Source organism: Balaenoptera borealis (genome assembly GCF_965194805.1).
Source record: "Balaenoptera borealis genome assembly, chromosome: X".
Lineage (NCBI taxonomy): Eukaryota > Metazoa > Chordata > Mammalia > Artiodactyla > Balaenopteridae > Balaenoptera > Balaenoptera borealis.
The window spans coordinates 90,733,519-90,755,181 of NC_138881.1; the positions used below are offsets into that span (position 1 = coordinate 90,733,519).

At 37.5% G+C, this 21,663-nt stretch overlaps 1 protein-coding gene across 2 annotated transcripts in view; it reads right to left on the minus strand.

Moving 5' to 3' along the window:
* MORC4 (MORC family CW-type zinc finger 4) overlaps positions 1-21,663 on the minus strand; it is a 54,342-nt gene that overhangs the window by 8,486 nt on the left and 24,193 nt on the right. For both annotated transcript variants that reach the window (XM_082377091.1, XM_082377092.1), the window contains 5 exons: positions 15,905-16,003; positions 12,525-12,653; positions 10,753-10,821; positions 10,305-10,356; positions 8,746-8,921 (listed from right to left, as the gene is read on the minus strand). In XM_082377091.1, the coding sequence (XP_082233217.1) occupies positions 8,746-8,921; positions 10,305-10,356; positions 10,753-10,821; positions 12,525-12,653; positions 15,905-16,003 (525 nt within the window). The remainder of the gene's footprint in view (positions 1-8,745; positions 8,922-10,304; positions 10,357-10,752; positions 10,822-12,524; positions 12,654-15,904; positions 16,004-21,663) is intronic.

Sequence of the window (21,663 nt, forward strand, 5' to 3'; positions counted from 1 at the left end):
CTCCCACGTTTCCTATTTGTGTTATGACACCACCAAACTCTCAGTAATTTTATATAGTTCTACCACTATCAATACCCAAGTTCAAGTTCTCATTACCTCTCCTGGACTCTTGCAATGGCCTCCTCCAGTCTCCCCTTGTCACACCTCCAGATCACCCACTGCCAAGTTAATCTTCCTAAGGCATTGCTCTGATTATGTCACCTCCCTATTTGCAATCTTTAGTTATTGTTCCCCACAACATAAAGGTTCAGATGTCTTAGCTTGGTATTCAAGCTTTTCCCTTCCAAAACACAGGAACCATTTACTGAGCACTTACTCTGTGCCAGACAGCTCTTAATGTGTATGGTCTCACCCAATTCTCCCAATAACCCTGAGGGAGGAGGTATTTTAATCTTCATTTTAAAAAGAGGATGCTCAGGCCTAGAGAGATTAAATAACATTCCGAAGGTCATGTAGCTAGTGAGTGGCAGAGCTGGGATATAATTTGGCCCTAGCTTTATTTCTCACTACTTCCCTTCAAAGATACCAGCCAAACAGAATGCCCCACAAATTCTCAGGCTGCTTCTTTTGATCGGAATACACTTCTCCTCCTCAACACTGCAGGTCTTAAGTCCAGTTCAAATGCCACTTCTGAATTCCTATAGCACTTTAGCACTCTCTATATAATATATATTACTTTCTACTGTGTGTGTGTGTGTGTGTGTGTGTGTGTGTGTGTATTGCAGGTTTCCCACTAAAGTATAAACTCCTTAACAGAAGGTAGTTTAACTAACTTGCTACATGGAGATGAGGGAACAAAATTTTGCAAATAAGAGGCAATCAAAAAAGGAACTATTATGTTAATGAAAGACAATGTGTGGATTTTACTTACTGGTTCTGTAAATACTCCTGGTTCTTCCCTCTAGGGATCAAATCTTATTCCAGACCTGTATTCACTGATTCAGTAGAGATTAATTTAGGGTTTACATAGCAGGAATTATTTTCCAACTACATAGTTTCTTCTCATTTTCTTTTTTCTTTCAGTCATATTCCTCCATTGGCTGTCTGCAGAGAAGTCAGCTGATATTTTGATAGGGATTGCATTGAGTACTCAATTTGGGGAGTACTGCCATCTTAACAACATTAAATCTGCTGATACACAAACATGAAATGTCTTTCCATTTGTTTAGGTCTTCTTTAATCTCGTTTAACAATATTTTGTAGTTTTCAGTATACAAGTCTAGCTTTAATTTCTGTTAAATTTGTTCCCAAAGATTCTATTTTTGAACCTACTATAAATAGAATTATTTTATTAATTGTTTTAATTTTTGTTGTTCCTTTCAAAGAGCCAACTTTTGGTTTCACTGATTTTCCCTATTGTTTTTCTATTCTCTATTTCATTTCCATTCTGATCTTTATTTCCTTCTTTCTCCTTGATTTGGGTTTAGCTTGCTCTCATTTTTGTAGTTTCTTAAGGTGGAAGTTTGTTACCAATTTGAGATATTTCTGCAGCTTTAATATAAGCATTTACAAATATAATTTTCCCTCTGAATACCTCATTAGCTTCAATCCATAATTTTTTGTATATTTTATTTTCATTTTCATCTTAAGATATTTTCTAATTTCCCTTGTGACTTCTTCTTTTACTCATTTGTTATTTTGGAGTGTTATTTAATTTCTACATATTTGTGAATTTCCCAAATTTCCTTCTGTTGTTGATTTCTAATTTAATTCCACTGTGGTTGGAGAACATCCTTTGTATGATGTCAATCCTTTTAAATTTGTTGAGTCTTGTTTTATGGTCTAACATATGGTCTATCCTGGAGAATATTCCATATGCACTTGAGAAGAATATGTATTATGCTGTTTGGGGGTGAAGTGTTCTGCACACAACTGTCAGGTCCAGTTGGTTTATAGCATTCTTCAACTGTTTTACTTCCTTGTTGATCTTCTACCCATTACTGAAAGTGAGATATTTTTTTTTACATCTTTATTGGAGTATAATTGCTTTACAATGGTGTGTTAGTTTATGCTGTATAACAAAGTGAATCAGCTATACATATACATATATCCCCATATCTCCTCCTTGCATCTCCCTCCCACCCTCCCTATCCCACCCCTCTAAGGTGGTCACAAAGCACTGAGCTGATCTCCCTGTGCTATGCAGCTGCTTCCCACTAGCTACCTATTTTACATTTGGTAGTGTATATATGTCAATGCTACTCTCACTTCGTCCCAGCTTCCCCTTCCCCTTTCCCCGTGTCCTCAAGTCCATTCTCTACATCTGCATCTTTATTCCTGTCCCACCCCTCAGTTCATCAGAACCTTTTTTTTTTTTTAGATTCCATACATATGTGTTAGCATATGGTATTTGTTTTTCTCCTTCTGACTTACTTCACTCTGTATGACAGACTCTAGGTCCATCCACATCACTACAAATAGCTCAATTTCATTTCTTTTTATGGCTGAGTAATATTCCATTGTATATATGTGCTGCATCTTCTTTATCCATTCATCTGTCGATGGACACTTAGGTTGCTTCCATGTCCTGGCTATTGTAAATAGTGCTGCAATGAACATTGTGGTACATGTCTCTTTTCGAATTATGGTGAAAGTGGGATATTAAAGTTTCCAACTATTATTGTTAAATTATCTGTTTCTCCCTTCAATTCTGTCTGCTTTTGCTTCATGCATTTTGGGGGTTCTGTTGTTAGGTCCATATATGGGTATAATTTTTATATCTTCCTAATGGACTTTATCAATATGAAATGTCCCTCTTTATATCTAGTAACATTTTCTGTTTAAAGTCTATTATTCTTTGTGATATTAGTATAGCCACTCTAGCTCTCTTATGGTTGCTATTTACATGGTACGTCTTTTTTCAACCTTTTATTTTCAACCTATTTGTATCTCTGAATATAAAGTATATAGATATTATATTTGTATATGTTAAAAAAATCCAATTGGATAATCTCCATCTTTTGATTGGATTGTTTAATCTGGTCACATTTAATGTTATTACTGTTATGTCAGAATTGACGTCCACTATTTAGCTTTCTGTTTTCTGTATGTGTCATGCCTTCTTTGTTTCTTTCTTCCTCTACTTTTCCTCTTTTCATGTTATGTGCATATTTTCTAGTTTAACATTTATGAATCTAACAATACATTACTACAATTATTACTTTATGTAATGTTATGCCTTTTGAGGAAGCTAAGAGAAGAAAGTGGAGCAAGGACATATTTATAATATTTATAGAGTTTGTTAAATCAACCTTCTTTTTCCATTTTTAATTTTCTTCACTTCTTACTGTGGATCTGAGTTACCATCTGGTGCTATTTCCTTACTCTAATACAGCTTTGCTCCCACCCACTTCTTTTATGCTGTTATCGGCAAATATTTTACATCTATAGACAAGCCCAATAATAAAATTATATTCATATATAAAATTATATACAAATATATACACATATATATGTATAATTAAATATATATATATATATAATTGTTTATGCAATTATTCTTTAAATCAGTTAAGAATAGAAAGAGGAAGAAATATGCCACTGTATTGTCTTTTATAATTAATTACAGTTACCACTGCCAGTACTCTGTTTTTTCATGCAAATTTGAATTACTATTTGGTGTCACTTGCTTTCAAGGTGAAGAACTCTTTTTAGTATTTCTTGTATGCAGCTTTGCTAGAAACACATTCCATCAGCTTTTGTTTACATAAGAATGTACTTATTTCACCTTCATTTTCTAAAAATAGTTTTACTGGATTTATGATTCCTGGTTAAAAGTCTTTCTTGAAGTACTATGAATATGTTATCCCACTGCCTCCTGGTTTCCATTGTTTCTGATGAGAAGCCAGATGTTAATCTTACTGGGGTTCTCTTTTACATGATGAATATTTTTCTCTTCCTGCTTTCAAGATATTCTCTTTGCCTTTGGCTTTCAATATTTTCACTGCATAGCTGTAAATCTCTTCGCATTTATCCTATTTTGAGTTACTTGAGCTTCTTGGATGTGTAAATTAATGTTTTTCATCAAATTTGGAAAGTTTTCAGCCATTATTTCTTTGAATATTTTTTATACCTCTTTTCCTCCCTCTCCTCTTCTTCTTGTACTCCTAATTTGCATATGTTGGTGTACTTAATGATGTCCTACATTTTTCTGAGGCTCTTTTCATTTTTCTTCATTCTTTTTTCTCCCTATTCTTCAGACAGCATAATCTATAATTGCTGTATCTTCAAGTTTGCTGATTCTCCTGCCAACCCTAATGTGCTGCTGAGTCCCTTTAGTGAAATGTTCACATTAGTTATTGCACGTTTCACCTCAAGAATTTCCATTTGGTTCTTTCAAAAAATAAATTCTGTCCCTTTATTAATATTCTGCACTTGATGAAACATGGTCTCCTTTAGTTCTCTGAACATATTCATAATGGCTGCTTTGAAGTCTTTGTTGGCTAAATCCAACATCTGGATCTCTTTAGGAGCAGTTTCTATTACCTGCTTTCCCCCTACCCCTATGTACAGGTCACACTTTCCTGTTTCTTTGCATGTCTCATAATTTTTTGTTGACAATTGATATTTTAGATAATAACAGTATAGCAACTCCCACTTCCCTGAGTGGTTGTTGCCATTGTTTGCTGGGTTGTTTTTTTAGTGACTTGGCTGAAGTGACTCTATGAAATTTGTTTCCCCTGTAGTATGCTGAGTATTCTGCTCAGATTTATTCTTGATTTTTATCTTTTACCTGGCAATCTAGGAGTTACCCTGAGTCAACATAGGCCAAAGGTTATAATTAAGCCCTCTTAGCCAGTTAGATTTTTACCCTTTACCACTGGATATATGTGTGGCTTGGAGGCTGCTATCACAGTTCAAGGAATTCAAGTTTCTACCCCACATTCAGCCAGGTAGCAGTAGCTTGGATTTTCCCTCTCCAATCACCTCTGACCCCTGGGTCAGAGTAGCTTACTGTTCATCCAGTGGTTGATTAGAGGCTGTGCTTAAGTCCCTAGTACCAGTGAGGCTCCTGCTCTCTGTTGTTTGATCTGTGTGAAGCTTGGGGACTGCATTCAAGTCCACCTTGTGTCCTGAATGAGTGCGGTCTTGTGCTTATGCACAGCCTTCCTAAACGCCAGGGTTGACTATGATCCCAGGAGTGCTCTTCTTGGCTATCTTTTTGCTTGGTTCTCTCTGTTACCAAACTTATGATTATGCAGCCATTTTGCTTGTTGTAACTTGCATCAAGGAGCTATGAGTGCCCTCTTAATTGTTCGCCACTAAGATTTCCATTGTTTGTGACAATGCCCTTAGGAATGGAATTCTTCATGATCTGTTCCACACAAGGTCAGTTCTCCCTAAGCAGAACCTCTGTGCCACTGTGCAAGAGCCAATGGCAGGGACATTGAGTGGTCCACTCTCTAAGAGGGAAACCTTTTCTTTACAAATGGGTGCTGGGATGGTTTTTGGCTTGCTCCTTCTGGCATGAACCTCTGCCCTATAAGTAAGCTAGGGCTGGAGCAATAGGAGTGCAGGATTGTCAGCATGCTGTCCCTAGGTGAGTGCTTCCACCCTTTGAGTGGGGGCTGGGTGGGGGAAGAGAGACCCAGTCCTCCTGAGTCTGCTTGGAATAGAGCTCCCACAAGACAGACCTGGGGGATATGAGAAATGTCAGAGGCCTAACCTCCCAGGTGAAACCATAGCTCTAGACTAGGAGCTAGGAAGAGAGGGAGCCCCCAACTTCTTGACCACACCTACCTGGATTACAGCTTCTTGAGTAGTTACATAGCTTGGAGGGGGATGAGAGCAGGTGAATGCCAAAGACTCTTGCTGTTCTTTCTGAGATTTAATAGATTTTCTTGAATGAATGTTTCTGTACTTGCTGTATGCCCCTAGGACAATTTCTAGGAACTAGGAATGATTGCTTTGTTTTGTTTAATAATTTTTTCCAGTTAAGTGGGTACTTGTTGGTGAAAGAGTTCATCACACTACTCATTTTGCCATTCTGGAAGTCCTTCTCAAAGATCATATTTTAAAATGTTAATACTGGCTCTTGAATCAATCTTATTCATTTGCAAAACTGTTTTTCTATTTCTACCTCATGTTTGTTGTTTCAAATATTCCTTTAACTATATTAGAATGTCTTCCTCCTCTCCTTCCACCATTACGATGTAATTTGGATTTTTTTTGGTTATCCTTTTAAAACATGAAATAATTAGCCTCTGACATATAGCTTACTCAAAGGTTCTCTAAATATCTAAATAAATTCCAGCCACTAATTCTCACCTTTGTCTGTATGCTTATGGCTACTTTAGACCTTAGTTTATATCACTCATATGAAACCTAGCATGTACCAGGGATGTTTACATATATAACTCTGAGTACCATAAGCTCCTTCATCTTTGATTCCATCACTGCCTTAGAACACTGCTTTCATATAGTAAGCACTCAAATGTATGAAGAATGAATAAACAGAAAGGGGACTATTTCCTTTAACAGATATAAGCTGTCTTCCCCTCAAAGGTTATGCTTGCTTACATACTAGCTAAACTTACTCTTTATTGCAGGTCTTCCCCTCCCCTTGCTAGATTCGTGAGACTCACAGAGCTGTTTCCAATGACACCTCTGGAACACCTTCTAGGTCTTATAACCTACTCCACTAGAAATTTTTAAAACACACTTGGATAGTGTAGGCTTTATTTTATCTAGAGTTAAAGAGCTGTACTACATGACCCAAGGACCCTTATCAGCTTCAGGTTTTGATAACGAAGGAGACTTTTGCAACCCTTGACTAAACTTATTATTCCCTTAACATGGTTTTAACAGAAAACCTTGTATATTGTATTAAACTCTTGGGCACCTTAATTTTCCTCTATAAAATTTGAATCCCCCTATATGTGTAGCTTGAAAGGACATATCATTTACTGACCTTACATAAAACATATGACATTAGCATCATCGATTATCACATATCTCTTGAAAGAACACTATTCTTGAATTAAAATTACACGTAAATAGTCAAAGTACTTTGCCTGTCCTCCAGAGCCAAAACCCAACTCTGGATACAGCAGTTCTATAAAGACCCATATAGAAATCCTAATTAAGACTGATGAAGTATGCCACCCAATGGATGTACTGCCATACTGCACTCATAAAATACACACATACATAGGTTAGCATTTGTTATCTCCTCCAGGTTACCAAAATTCACTAGACAGTACCAAAAGAAACACTGAAGAGAAAGGAAAAGTGGTCACAGAAGGGAAAGGACAGCCTTCAAGAGCAATGACACCCTGATACTCCAGTGGCAATTCTGATACATGACCATCTCAAGGAGATCGAGGTAGAGAGGTAACAATGTGCTTCGAAAAAACACAGCACTTTACTGTACACCCCTCCCAACTGAAAAGGGGAGTTGGAAAACTGTGGATGGAAACAGTAGAATTAGACTCAAATCCCTGAGACCGACTAGGCTATATTTCTTACTCCCTTGCTGCATGGTTCTATCTCAGAAATAGCTCCTTCAATATGACTCGATTCAACCATTAGTTACTGAGTACCTACTCTCTTCCAAGGCACTATTCTTGATGCTTTCATACAGATTCTCACTTAATTCCTTCAGAGTTCTACTAGTTTTTCTCCTAACAGTTTACTTCTTCTTGAGACTTTTTGTTCATGCTCGGGGTGACATGGGGTTCTTTCAGTATCTACAGGGCTTAATTGTGGAAGAATCACTCAAGAGGGGACGTGCACACATAAAGAGATGTTTTTCTAGGTAAGAAGCTGAAAAGACCCACCTAAGAAGCAAGAAAGAAGGAAAGGAATCAGTAACATTGGCAGGGGCGGGGGCAGGAATTATTTTTACCCTATTATATATTCCATTGCTTTTTTCCTACAGTATGTTAAGAAAATATCCAAACTGAAAAGGGTTAATGAAAACTTCACAACCTACTATTTAACAGTCATATTATTGAGGACTATAGAAGTTTCTACTGTTAGAGAACAACTCTGTACCTTCCCTATGGCTTGGCCCTGCCCGAAGTGAGAAGCACAGTGACGAGGAGAAAGCAAGTCATAAATAGCAGTCCTGAGTTCCAGTCTCATGGCAGCACAGGGGCAGTCATACCTTTTAGTGCTTCAAATATTCCCGATATTTATGAAAATTTCTGTTGTAAAGACTAACAAAATAATATTGATAAGGTGCTAGAAGATGAACAAGTAAATCCCAAGACTAAACTTATACTAAAAATTTACCCTAGGAAACAATGAACTAGAAGGCTTACCTAATGGCACAAACTTCTAATACTTATTTTTATATGTGGCCAACATGTGCTAGACCTATGGGGCTGCACAGGATTTCAATATTCCTAAACTTAAGGAAAGAAACAATGCTTATCTATGTAATGTTACCTTACATTTGTATAGTACATTATGCTTTTCAAAGAGTTTTCATGTCTGTTATTTCACTTACACAATTCCCAACATAATGTGAATATATAATCCATAAAAAAGCATTTGTCAGATGATCACCTCAAAAAAGTAAAAAAAAGAAAAAGATCGACAGACTTGACATGACAGTTATAATGCTGAAAAATGGGGGATACATGCAACATACAATTCTATCAACCCAAAATGGTGTTTCTCCTTCTGAATTCCATGCCAGGCCTTAGGAAAAACAAAAACATTATAACCATCTTAATTTATTTTACAGGAAAACAAACCCTGAGGCTTATTACTGAAGAGAGTCTATGTTTTTTTACCCACCTGGAAAACTGAAAAACACTGGAATCCAGAGGCTTAAGTTGAAGAGAAGGTGTTCTGCTTTCTTCTCCAACAGATGAAAGCCGGCTAGGGCTATCAATTCCCTCATATTCAATCGTCTTATTATTCAAGTCATCCATATCTTGAATAGAAGGGATCTTGAGTGGATTAGTGAATACCTAGCAAAGAAAGAAATAACTCATAAAAAATCCCAATTTCAAACTAAATACCAAAGGATGAGTCAATCCTTCTGATGCTAGGAAAGAACACTTGGCCAAATAAAAACGAACTGTTTCCTACACAAAACAAACAGCGCGCAGTAATGTACACTAGAACACTGACCCCGGGCACGTTCAGTTATAACCTTATCAACTGGACACCAACAGACCTCCCCAACTCACTTATTGGCTCCTAGAGTCATCCCACCCGCAACACAAACCCAGGCCCCCTAGTCACTGTCTAATTCTCTCTTGTGACCCAGTTTAAGGCTGGGTTTTCACTCCTATGAGCTCTGTGATGAGGGAAGGGATGGAGGGAATAAGCACTGCAGCAAGGGTCTGTGCTGGTCTTGGAGAAATGCATGCGAGAGACTAATATATATTCGTATTGCACACACACAGAGACATGCATCTGGGATCTTGTGGGAGAGCCAGCTTATGAAGATAGTATGAATGATGAAGGTGAAGGAGTATAAAGGGGAGGTAAACTGAATGAGGACAGGGCGGTCCCAGGAAATCTCCCAATCTCTAGATCAGACTATTAAGCCAAGACATGAGGGTATGCAACCTGTTTATCAATACACCTGGGCCTTGGTAGGATATCAGAGGAAGAATTAGTATTTAATTGCCTCTATCCTCACCAGTCTGACCTACCCTGACTGAGTGGGTGGAAGGTGAATCTAACATGCTACTAGCAGATATCTCTGGGAAAGAGGGTCAAGAGGAAAATCATGCAGAAAGGCAAGGTTGGGTGGGGAAGATATATGGGTGCTATGGTGGCTGTCAGGAAAGGAGTGTCCCTGAAAGGACGGCCAACCTTATTGCACCCTTCAGCGTCCGGAGCTGGGCAACCATGTCCGAGAGACAGTGCTCCTGAAAATTCAAAACAGCAGAGTCTTTATAAAGCCAGCCAGCCTGAAAGCAGGGATGGGGAGGGGCACAAAGAACCACCCCTTCTTCCCAAGAGGAAGGAGAAAGGAATCACCCCTGAATCCTGGAAGAAAGGAGACTGAGGAAAACCAGACACTCAACAGGAGCAGCCTGTATGAGGATGGAACATAACCCTGAATATTCTGTGACACCGAATGTGACATTCACACTGTCCAGAATCAGTACTGAATCCAAATCTGGGCAATAAATGATTTGGCTTTTCTATTTTTGGTGATCTGAACATCAGTAACAGCAGATCAAAGCAAAATCAAAAGATCCAGTGAAAAAAAAGACCACCAGGACAACTGGCTTGTTATTTCTATGCAGCTTTCAAGAGTGCTGCTTCCTTCAACCTATGTCCCCTGTTGGGGAAAATTTTGTGTAAGAAAAGCAAGAGGGTGGACTGTCTCTCACCTGGTGGCTCTCACTTTCCACTGGTACCTTCTTCTTCTCAACAGTTTGATCTCTAGGAGAAGATAAAAGGGCTATTTAGTTCACTCATGAAATTTCTCAGTCTGAAATGGATTACCAATTATAGACTTAGGTTATAATGTTCCTTCTAAACTAGAAATAGTGTGAGCCTTGTTGAGTAACTAAGTGTTCCTTCCTGAACTCTGCTACTGAAGAGAGATTTCAAATGCCCTATCAAAAGGTGGGGGGAAGAGGGAGAGAGGTTAAAGTCAATCACTAGTTGAGACATTCAGGAGATGATTAGGAAGAATAAAGAACTGGAAGACCAGAGAGGTGAATAGGGAAATCATTTTTAAAAAATCATCTCTCTTCTCAAAATTCCCCTGTCCTATTAGGAAGGGTCAGGCTCCTCTACTGTATGATATAGAGCACCACCTCGGGTATACTCAACTGTTTCTTAGCTTTGCTCAAGTACAGGTCTTCATCAATGAGTTCTTGTTCCTCTGGAACAGAGCACCTCCTGCAGTACAGAGAAGAAATCATCTTTCAGAAACAAAATGTGCCCTTCACTGTTACCCTTTACTTTCCTCACGACTATGACAAGGCAGGTTAACCACCCTCTAACATTACAGAGTTCAGATTCCACCCACATTATAAAACCTGTGTGCAGGATAACATGTAGCGATTCTCTTTTCAAGGCATATCATATCATTATTTTTGGTGTATATATCACCATTCTCCCAAGACACTCAAAGTACTAAAGCATAATTCTCTAGTTTTACACAGTGAAGTTCAAGCACAAGAGAGACTTGCTTGAGGTTCCATACAAAGAGAATATTGCTGGGACTAGAACCGAGGTCTTTTGCCTCATGTACTAAGAAAGTAATTCCCAAGGTGCCGTCTAGAAGCAGGAGCATCCCTAGACTATGTGATGACGCCTGAAGAGGAAAATCAGAGGCTATGATAGAGAGCAGCAAGAAGAGACTAGGAGCTGACATTGTAAAAGGAACAGAACAGAGACTAGCAAAGAGGAGAAAAAGAATTCTATAAATGAAAAGACTAGATGTAAAGCACGAGGAAGAGAATTTTAGGAGTAAAAGCTGAAAGGAGTACTAGAAAATGTATTCAGTGGACAAAAGCAATCCTAGAAATAAACAAAAATTAATAATAATTGGAAACCCTATGTTACACCCATTTTATTAGGGCACAAAGTGTCCTGGAAGGCTATGTCTCCTGGACTAAGTATAAACTGATAGCATATACAGGATTCAAAAATGAGACTTCTAAGCACTCAGTCCTACATTTTAATCACACAACCCTAAGAGATACTTAGGCACATCTGGAGACTACGGGGAAATGCTTGCTCATTACAGATCTGGACTTCATTTATTTAATTTCCTCCATTTTAAATATTTTTTTCTAAAAAGCATACTCTGGTTTAGTACCTTTTTTCTATCAGCATTTATTCTGCAGAAAAAAGTTAAGAAAGTCACAGCTGAATTGAAGCAAACTGAGTTATTACTATCAACCTATGTGACTAAGTCATATAAAAAATATCTGTCAAATTGAAATGAATACCCATGGGTATGACAGGCACTATCTAGATGTTAGCTGCTTCAAGAAACACATGGTATATTAGAAAGACAAACGTGTAAACAACCTGCATTGAATGTACAATAGGTACTACAACAGATGCAAGTATAGGAAGCATATGAAGAAAACTGTCAACTCAACCTGAAATGTAAATCCCTTGTTCTCAAGTAATTTATAATCTCTTGAAGAGCCCAAGTATATATATATGAAAAACATCCAAAAAATTCAAACAGTACGTGAACAAATGTGAAGAATTAAATACCACAGGAAGCCAGAGTAAAATAACTGTAAACTACTGTCAACTGGAGAAGTATCACACAAAATACTTAAGCTTACCAGACGGATATGATTTAGATAGGCAGATGGAATACAGAAAGTCACTGTAAGCAAGTGGAATGACAGTATCAAGTCATGGAGAAGGGAATACGTATGGCATGTGTGGGGAAGAGTGAAGCCACAGGCCTGCTAAAGCAGGTTTGTGTTAAGATACAATGAATAGGTAGGGTGGGACCAGTTAGCATAGGGGCTTGAACGCCAGGGTGAAGAGTGTGGACTTGAGATGAAAAGTGTTTTAGGACACAGAGACAAATCAGGAGTGCTCTCTGACATAATACTGAGTCTTAACCTTACCTGTACTTTGGATGGGAATTATAGTAACAAAACCATCTTGCAGGTAATGTAGATGGATCAACCTTGCCAGGAAGCTTCCTCCATTTAAGACACTCATCACACTGTACCCATGTCTGGTCAGGAATCTTCCTGAATGAAGGAAAACAGAAGCATGACTGTGTATATCCTAGCTCTGTACTCTGTCTTACATTAGAAAGGCATACCCTAAAAGTGAAAGAGCATGATTTTATATATGAAATGTGTTAGAAATGTTATCGTCCAGGTGTCTAAAATGTATATATCTTGAACTTCACAGATAAAATAATGATAGGACTAGACCAGATATGGATATGAAAAATAGTAGCAAGTTTTAACATGGTGAGCTACCATATTACAGAGGTCAATAGTACTTACCTTGGAATCTTATCCTTAAGCAAACAAAAGGATAACTTTAAAATTTATTAATCAGCAAAAAGTTTTATATATACTACAATATTACTAAAAAATAAGACCGATAGAATCATTTTATTTGCTTCTATCCAATCCTGTGATAGATTTGAAATGCATTTGTGAGAGTCATTGAAGCACTGTCATTAAAATGACTCCCCCATTTCCCTGCAGGCTCCCTAGTCCTCCCTTTTTTTTTCCTTTCAAGAAGTCTTTGTTCATACTTAAATCAAAATCAATATTAGGTTGATATTCCCAAAGTTAATCTTAAAAAGTAACATAAATTTGATTAAATTTCATAACTAGAAATGGTGGCTCCAGTTCAACAACTGGGTTAAGTTATGAAGAGAAAATTCTTCCAGAGTTCTACTCTTAAAATACATGCCCATTCCCATCTCCTCTAGGAAGTGTAACCCAGTCACCTACACCTTAGAGTAAATTTGTTTCTCTGTAAGAGGAGATGATCATTGTATAATAGAAGTAGTCAGCATCTAATATGTGAAAGTCAGACCAGAGTGGGAAGGGGGAAGGCTGGAGAAAAGACAGAAAGAGGGTAGAGACACCTAGGGCCAATTTGAAAAACATGTAATTTACACTAAAAGATTTTGTGTATGTTACATTTACACTGCTCTTATACTAGACATTTCAATAGAGTGGTATGATTCTTGTATGTCTTAGTTCAATATTTTTCTTATCTTTTTAAATGGTGTTTTTTTTCTAGTTATAAAAGCAATATAAGCTCATATAGAAAATACAGAAAGATATAAAAAAGAAAGTAAAAGGTGCCCATAAGTCTACCACTCAAATACAATGCCCTCTTCTTGTTCAAAACTCTGTTTTAACAAAGAGTATTCATACACATTCTTGGATATATAGCTTCCTATCTCCTAGCTACAGGCTGCTCCAGCCTTGCAACCTCTAAACTCTAAGCTCAGGCCTGACCTCTGGTGTCTAAATATTTCTGTACAGTCACTGTTTTATTTAGAGCCAGAGAAAGGAGTTTCAGCCGTAGTGGAAGGGGAGAGGAAAGGTCATATTAGCTTTGGTTTTACATGCACACACACAGAAGAGTCTCATGCAGAAGCGTGCCAATATTACTCTCTTGGGGACAAGCATTAGAGACAGTAACTCCCTGCCTCAGGTTACATGCAGACCATAGTAGATCCTCCCATCCAGGCAGATAGGAGAGACTTTTAGCTTGTGCTTGCAATAAGTAGGTAGTTGAAGGGTCTATACCATATTCTCATTGCATCCTTCCAGAAGAGTGTCGTGGTTGAGAACCTGGGTTTGGGGGCCTGACTGCCTATATTTGAACATAAGTGGATCTACCACTTTCTACTTATCCAATCTTGAACAAGTTACTTAAGCTCTCAGTGTATCAGTGCCTACATTTGTAAAGAAGTAATAATATCATCTGTCTATCTCATAGGGTTGTTGTGATGATTAAATAAATACATGTAAAGAACTTAGACCAGTGTCCGGCATGTAAGTACTCAATAGATAATCATCATTCTGCCTCCAGAAAAGGTTGTATAACATACATAAACACACTCCAGCAATATACGAACATCTGTTTCATTGCATTAATCACTGCTTATTTAAAAGGCAAAAATGGCATCTCAATTTTCATTTCCTTGAAAACCATGGATGTTGGACAGGAGTAGAGATCTTTAGAATAAGATATAGTGATATTCATACAGCAATCATGTTGCATTTAAAACAAAATTTTATATCAAACATTTGTCTGATGATTTCCATTTTTAAAAAAACATGGGTGCCTACCCCAAAATGAACCTCTAATCTTTGTCTTGATGGTATAATTGACTGTATACATGTTGTTACACATCCTATCCTCTATATTATGCTCCTTTCCTGGCCTACTAAGGCATTTCATCCCGATCCACCATTCTGTGTGTAATTTCCTGTCTTAGATTCAATAAATTCTACATTTTTTTATGACATGCTGGGTTCTCTACTTCTAGTCTCAAATTTCTTGGTACAGTTCCAACAATGTTCACTAGTAATAAAGAGAAGGGAAGTTGGCTAATATTTCTGAATGCCTAAATGCCTACTATATGCCAGGTACTGTGCAAAAAAGGTTATGTCATCTAACTTAATATACTCAGAGAGGTGAAGTGACTTACTTAACCTAAGCTCAACCAACTATTAAGAAGAAGATCTAATAGACTTGTGGTTGCTAAGGGGGAGTGGGTAGGGGAGGGAAAGAATGGGAGTTTGGGATTATCAGAGGCAAACTACTATATATAGGATGGATAAACAACAAGGTCCTACTGTATAGCACAGGGAACTATATTCAATGTCTTGTGACAAACCATAATGGAAAAGAATATGAAAAAGAATATACATATGTATAACTCAGTCACTTTGCTGTACAGAAGAGATTAACACAACATTTTAAATCAACTATACTTCAATAAAATCTAAAAACAAACAAAGACTAATAGACATTTATCCATGATTTAATTTCATGATTTTTGCCTAATTATTTGAAAGTAGAGAATACACTAGTGATTTATTTAGGTTTTTAAGTAATATTCATAATTTTTATAGAACTTATGACCTGAAAGCAATTGTAATACATTAGATAGTACATTGATACAATAAAAGTTTCAAGTTGTTTATTAAAAAAAAAGAAGAAGCAGATCTAGATTTTCAACCCAGGAATGGCTGATTTAAATGGTCATCATCTTCTACTATATCATGCTGCCTGCAGGATAAACTGACAGTACTAAACTCTTCATATTTATGATCCAAATCACAGAAGTGTTAAACCAGAATGAAGAGGTCTAGAGAATGATGAAATTAGTACCTGTGATTTCTTATTTTTAGTTAATTAAACTTCCTTATGTGAAAAGCACCATCTTATCCCATTCCTTCCATTTGCTCCATAGACATTACCCCTAATACTTTTATATTCTAAATTTACTACTCACAGTATTGGCCTGACTATGGCTGAGGTCTCAAAATTCTCTTGGGAGGTCTTTTCCTTCCAATAAGCATTGAGCTTCTGGGCAAGGGCATTTATTGTCAACCTGAAAGAAAAAGAAAGAAACATGTCAATGTTGAGAATTTGTTGAATAATTTTGCAATCTTTAAGATGCTCCCATTTAACAGAAACCAGCAATTTAGAATATTCAGCATAGGTCTGAACATCTACACTTTCAGAAACTAGGATGGGAATGTACTGCCTTTGTAACTTACATGTCAAAATGACAAAGTCAGTTGAAAAGGTAAGATGGTCACAAGTCCTAAAAAGTACTGTGTTCTCCAAATTTTAGAATCACGGCGAGGGGAGCTGACATTAGAGACAATGATAGAAGACTAAATTGCAGATAAGTTGTTGGGGAGTTATTCAATGGTCAGATGACTACAGGTAAACAATTGAGGACCAAGTTGAAAGGCAGAGGATCAAATACTGCACCCTATCTATTACAAATCAAACACTAACTTAAAAATGTCTATATAGTTCTTCTTTATCTAAATGCTGATCACAGCAGTTATAGCAGCAACAGGCAACAAAGTCTCCTTCAACCTTCTACTATATAGCTGTTAGTGGAGGCTATGCCCCAATTATGGCTCTTGCCCTTTCTTCTTTATCTCTCTTCCCAAATGAACAACAGCAGACCCAGGGTTAAACAATATAATGTGTAGAAAACCTGAATTTTACTTTTAAAAACTGCCAATTTCTAGTGACTAATTCCTATTTAATTCTACAACCCAGGATTACAACTTAATGTAGAGCTGTATACACCTGAAACACTACAAATTTAGTTTTTAGATCTCTTGACTCCCCGGATAATTCCCCAAAGGTTTTGTAGACCTCTTCTCTCATTAAGAGGAATTCTTCCTTAACTCCACCTTACTCATATTAAATTAGATTCTGACTACACAGAGATTAAATCATATATGAGTTCCCCTATAAACTCTTATTCCCCTCCAACCTACCAGTGTTCCTACCTCTATGTTTATATCCTTCCCTAAAGTCACAGATGAAGAACTATTTCTTGTTTTCTCTTAAAATTTTACTTTAAATCTACTTTTTAAAAAAGATTACATGGGATTCTGGAAAGGTGGTAGAGTAGGAAGCACCAGGAATCTGCCTCCCATCTAGACAACAATTACACTGGCAGAATCTGTCTAATGTAACTATTTGGAACTCTGGAGTCTACTGAAGACTTGTAATTTCCAAGGGAATGCTTGGATGATAGATTGGCAAATTTCAGCTCTTAGCTACCCATCTCCTACCCCAGCCCTGTGACAGGCAGCTGTGCACACATTTCAAGACCAGCTTGCAGGAGCCAGGGTAGGCAAAAAAGCCCTTGTCCTCCAAATATTGGGGATCTGTGCTCTGATCTCTGTTTGCTGCTCCTGATCACAGGGTAATGTAATCCCATGGTAACCACAAGGGAAAGAGCTATAAAATATACACAAAAGGAAATGAGAAGAATTTAAATGTTTCACTACAAAAAATCAGCTAAACATAAAAGACCATAGTAATACAGGAAATGAAGGACAAAATATCTATAAGGCATATAGAAAACAAATAGCAAAATGACAGTAGTCCTTTCTTATCAGTAATTGCTTTAAATGTAAATGGATTAAAGTCTCCAATCAAAAGACACAGAGAGATGGGTAAAATAAAAAAATGACCTAAATATATGCTGTCTACAGGAGACTAACTTTAGATACAAAGACACAAAGAGGGTGAAAGTGAAAGGATGGAAAAGGATATTCCATGTAAACAGTAACCAAAAGAGAGCAAGGGTAGCTATACAAATATCAGACAAAATAGACTATAAATCACAGGAGCTAAAATGGTGAAGCAATCCAAGTGTTCACTGATAAATGAATGGATAAGCAAACTGTAGTATATACATACAATAGAATATTATTCAGCCTTAAAAAAGGAAGGATATTCTGACATATGTACATCATAGATGAAACTTGAGTACATTAAGTGAAATAAGCCAGTCACAAAAAGACAAATACTGTATAATTTCACTTATATGAGGTACTTAGAGTAGTCAAATTCATAGAGACAGAAAGTAGAATGGTGGTTGCCAGGGGCTAGGAGGAGGTGGGAATGAGGAGTTATTGTTTAATAGGTATAGAATTTCAGTTTTGCTAGATGAAAAGAGTTCTGGGGGCTTCCCTGGTGGCCCAGTGGTTGGGAATCCACCTGCCAGTGCAGGGGACACGGGTTCGAGCCCTGGTCCGGGAGGATCCCACATGTCGTGGAGCAACTGTGTGCCGCAACTGCCACGGGCTGTGTTCCACAGCTGCTGAGCCTGTGCTCTGGAGCCTGTGAGCCACAACTACTGAGCCCGCATGCCGCAGCTGCTGAGGCGCGTGTGCCTGGAGCCCGTGCTCCGCAACAGGAGAGGCCACTGCAATGAGAGGCCCGCTCGCCGCAACTACAGGAAGCCCACGCGCAGCAACGGAGACCCAACGCAGCCAAAAATAAATAAATAAGTAAATAAATTTATAAAAAAAAGAAAAAAAAAAAGAGTTCTGGAGTTGGATGGTGGTGATGGTTGCATAACAATATGAATGTACTTAGTATCACCGAACTGTACACTTAAAAATGGTTAAGATGGTAAATTTTATGTTATGTGTATTTTACCACAAAAAAAAATTGAAAAATAAAGGAAGCAGATTATGTGGTTACCAGGGGTTGGAGAGGAGGGGAAATGGGGAGTGACTTCTAAGGACAAGGTGTTTCTTTTTGAGGTGAAGAAAATGTTTTGGAATTAGATAGTGGTGATGGTTGTACAACTTTGTGAATATACTAAAATCACTAAAGTATACATTTTTAAATGGTGACATTTATGGCATGTGAATTATATCTCAATTTAAAAAATAAAAATAAACCTCTGTTCTCATGTACTCAGGCAACAAATATTGAGGTGAAATTTACATAGAGTAAAATTTATCTTTTTAACATGTAGTTCTATCGGTTTTAACAAATGCATACAGTCATGTAACCACCACCTCAATCAAGACACCATTCTCATGTATTTTGAAACCCCATTCCTTCTTGCAAAAACCTGGCTTGACTCCACTGTTCTAGTAATCTCTTTCCTTTTACTTCCCCAATCCTGGTATGTGGTCTATACCCACTATCTCCTCTTCATTCTCCTGTCTTAATCTCGTGCAATCTAGTTTCCACCATTGCCACTACACAAAACTGTTCCTTCCCCCAACCTCATTATTCTATCAACGATCCTGTCAATATGCCAGTCTACTAAATTTGAGGCTTTGAAGTGATCTTTGATTCTTTCCTCTCCTTTATTTCCCTTATCCCATTATTAATTTAACACCAAATTTTTTGATCTTTTTTTCAGTATCTGTCACATACTTCCTTTCTCACAGCTACTCTTATTTCACACCTTCACCCCACACCTAGATTACTCAAATAGCATATAATCCTTCTTTCAATCTATCCTGCACCCTGTTTCCAGATTTATCAACTGATATAATTCATATAGAGCACTTTATAAGCCATAAAGCAGTATATAAGTGTAATGTACTATATTCTTAAGATAGAATTGTTCCAAGTCACCCCTCTACTCAAGAATACACAACGAATTCTCATTGCCTAAGGCATCAACTACTCTATCCAATGTCCCTCTAAGACAGAAGTTCTCAGACTATCTCGGTTCATGGTACCTTTAGTGTCCCAAGTTTTTCATGGCACCCTTAGGTCTAAAGAAATATGTACTGGTTCCAATTACTATTAAATGGTTATGTCCAAACAACTTAATAAGTATTTATGTACTAAAATTTAGTGCCCATTTGAAAAAATATATATATATATATTTTAAAAATATTTCTGTTTCAATCTTAAATAGCCACAATTACTTATAATGGAATGGGTATGCCTGTTGGGTATTGTACAACTACTCAAACCTTGGAGTCAAACTGGACACAACTTCCCTCATTCCTTATTCAACATTGATTTTTGGTATTACTTGCTTTTTATCACAGCAATCACAAAAAACCCAGATTCACAAAGATATGATATAATCAAGAGGAATGTAAACATTTTCGTACCTGAAAGTGGGGTGCTACCATAACAAATACCTAAAAATGTGGAAGTGGCTTTAGAATTGGACAGTGGGCAGAGGGTGGAAGAATTGGAGGAGCATTACAGAAATTGCCTGGATTGCCTTGAATAGACTGTTAGTACAAATATGGATGTTAAACACCCCACTGGTGAGGGCTCAGAAGGGCAGAGCATGGTCGAGAAAACACAAATTTCCTCAGAGTATATCTAAATAATTGTGAACGGACTGTTAGTAGAATTATGGATGTTAAAATTGTTGCTGGTGAAGGCTCAGAAGGAAATGAGGAACATGTTATTGGAAAACTTGAGGGAAGGTGATCCCCGTCACATAGTGACAGAAAGCTTAGCAGAATTATGTCCCACAGTTATGTGGAAAGCAGAACTTGTAAATGATAAAATTGGACGTTTAGCTGAGGAGACTTCCAAACAGGCTGTTGAAAGTGTGGCCTGGTGGCTGCTTGCTGCTTATATAAAATGTGAGAGGAAAGAAATAAATTGAGGGAAGAACTGTCGAACAAAAAGGAACCAGGACTTAATGATTTTGGAAATTCTCAGTTTATCCAGACTGCAAAAGATGCTAAAATTTAGAAAGATGCTCTAGAGAAAAAGCCAAGGCAGTGGCTGGACAACCTTTTGCTAATATCTCAGGAAGATCAAAAGGTCAACGTATTCAGTCACACAAAAAGCTCTCCGAAAAGATTAAACACGTGAATCAGATCTCCACCACCATCTCAGCAGAAGCCAAGAATAGAAATAGGATTATCTAGGAAAGACCTGTCAAGAGTCTCTTGTCTGATGGAGTGAATATCCATGATATATACTTGAAACCCACAAGGTTCTCGAGAATGGTATACAAGGACAAAACTGCTATATTGGACTGAAAGGGACAGAGAGAGTATAAATGAAAGAAGGCAGTTAGACCCCCAAAACTCTACAGTTAAGAAACAGGCTGATGAAACTACTCAGCTACAAATACATGCTACCCTTCAAGAAAAAGGAAAAATGAGTCTGAGGGTGGAGCCATGAGGACAGAGAACAGAGCCTTAAATCCAGAGGGTGGAGCTGAAAGCCCCAGAAGAGTATTCCCAGGCCTTGAAATTTAGTGGAGTTAGCTTGGAAATTGCTTGGAATCTGTGATTCCTTTTTCCTTCATTTTTTCTCCCTGTTTGAACTGGAACATCTATAACTGGTATCCTATGCCTGTCCCACCATTATATTTTGGGAGTAAATACAAAAAAAAAAAAAAAAAAAAAGACACACATCTGCAGATGGAGAGGAATTTTACTCCAAGATGCATCAGACTCAGAGTATCATCCATACCTGATTTAGATGAGGAGATTTGGGAATTCTGAGCTGATGACATTAAGAGTTTAGACTGAGCTGCTGTAAGAGTTGAGGCTTTTGGGGATGTTGGGATGGGGTAAATGTATTTTGCATGTGTGATGTAAGTGGATCTTAAGGGGCCAGAGGGCAGACTGTAGTAGCAGAATAATGGTCTTCCAAAGATGTCTATGTCCTAATCCCTGAAACCTGTGAATATATTAGATTACATGTCAAGGGGGAAATCAGGTTGCAAATGGAATTAAGGTTACTCATCAGCTGACCTTAAGATAGGGAGATTACCTT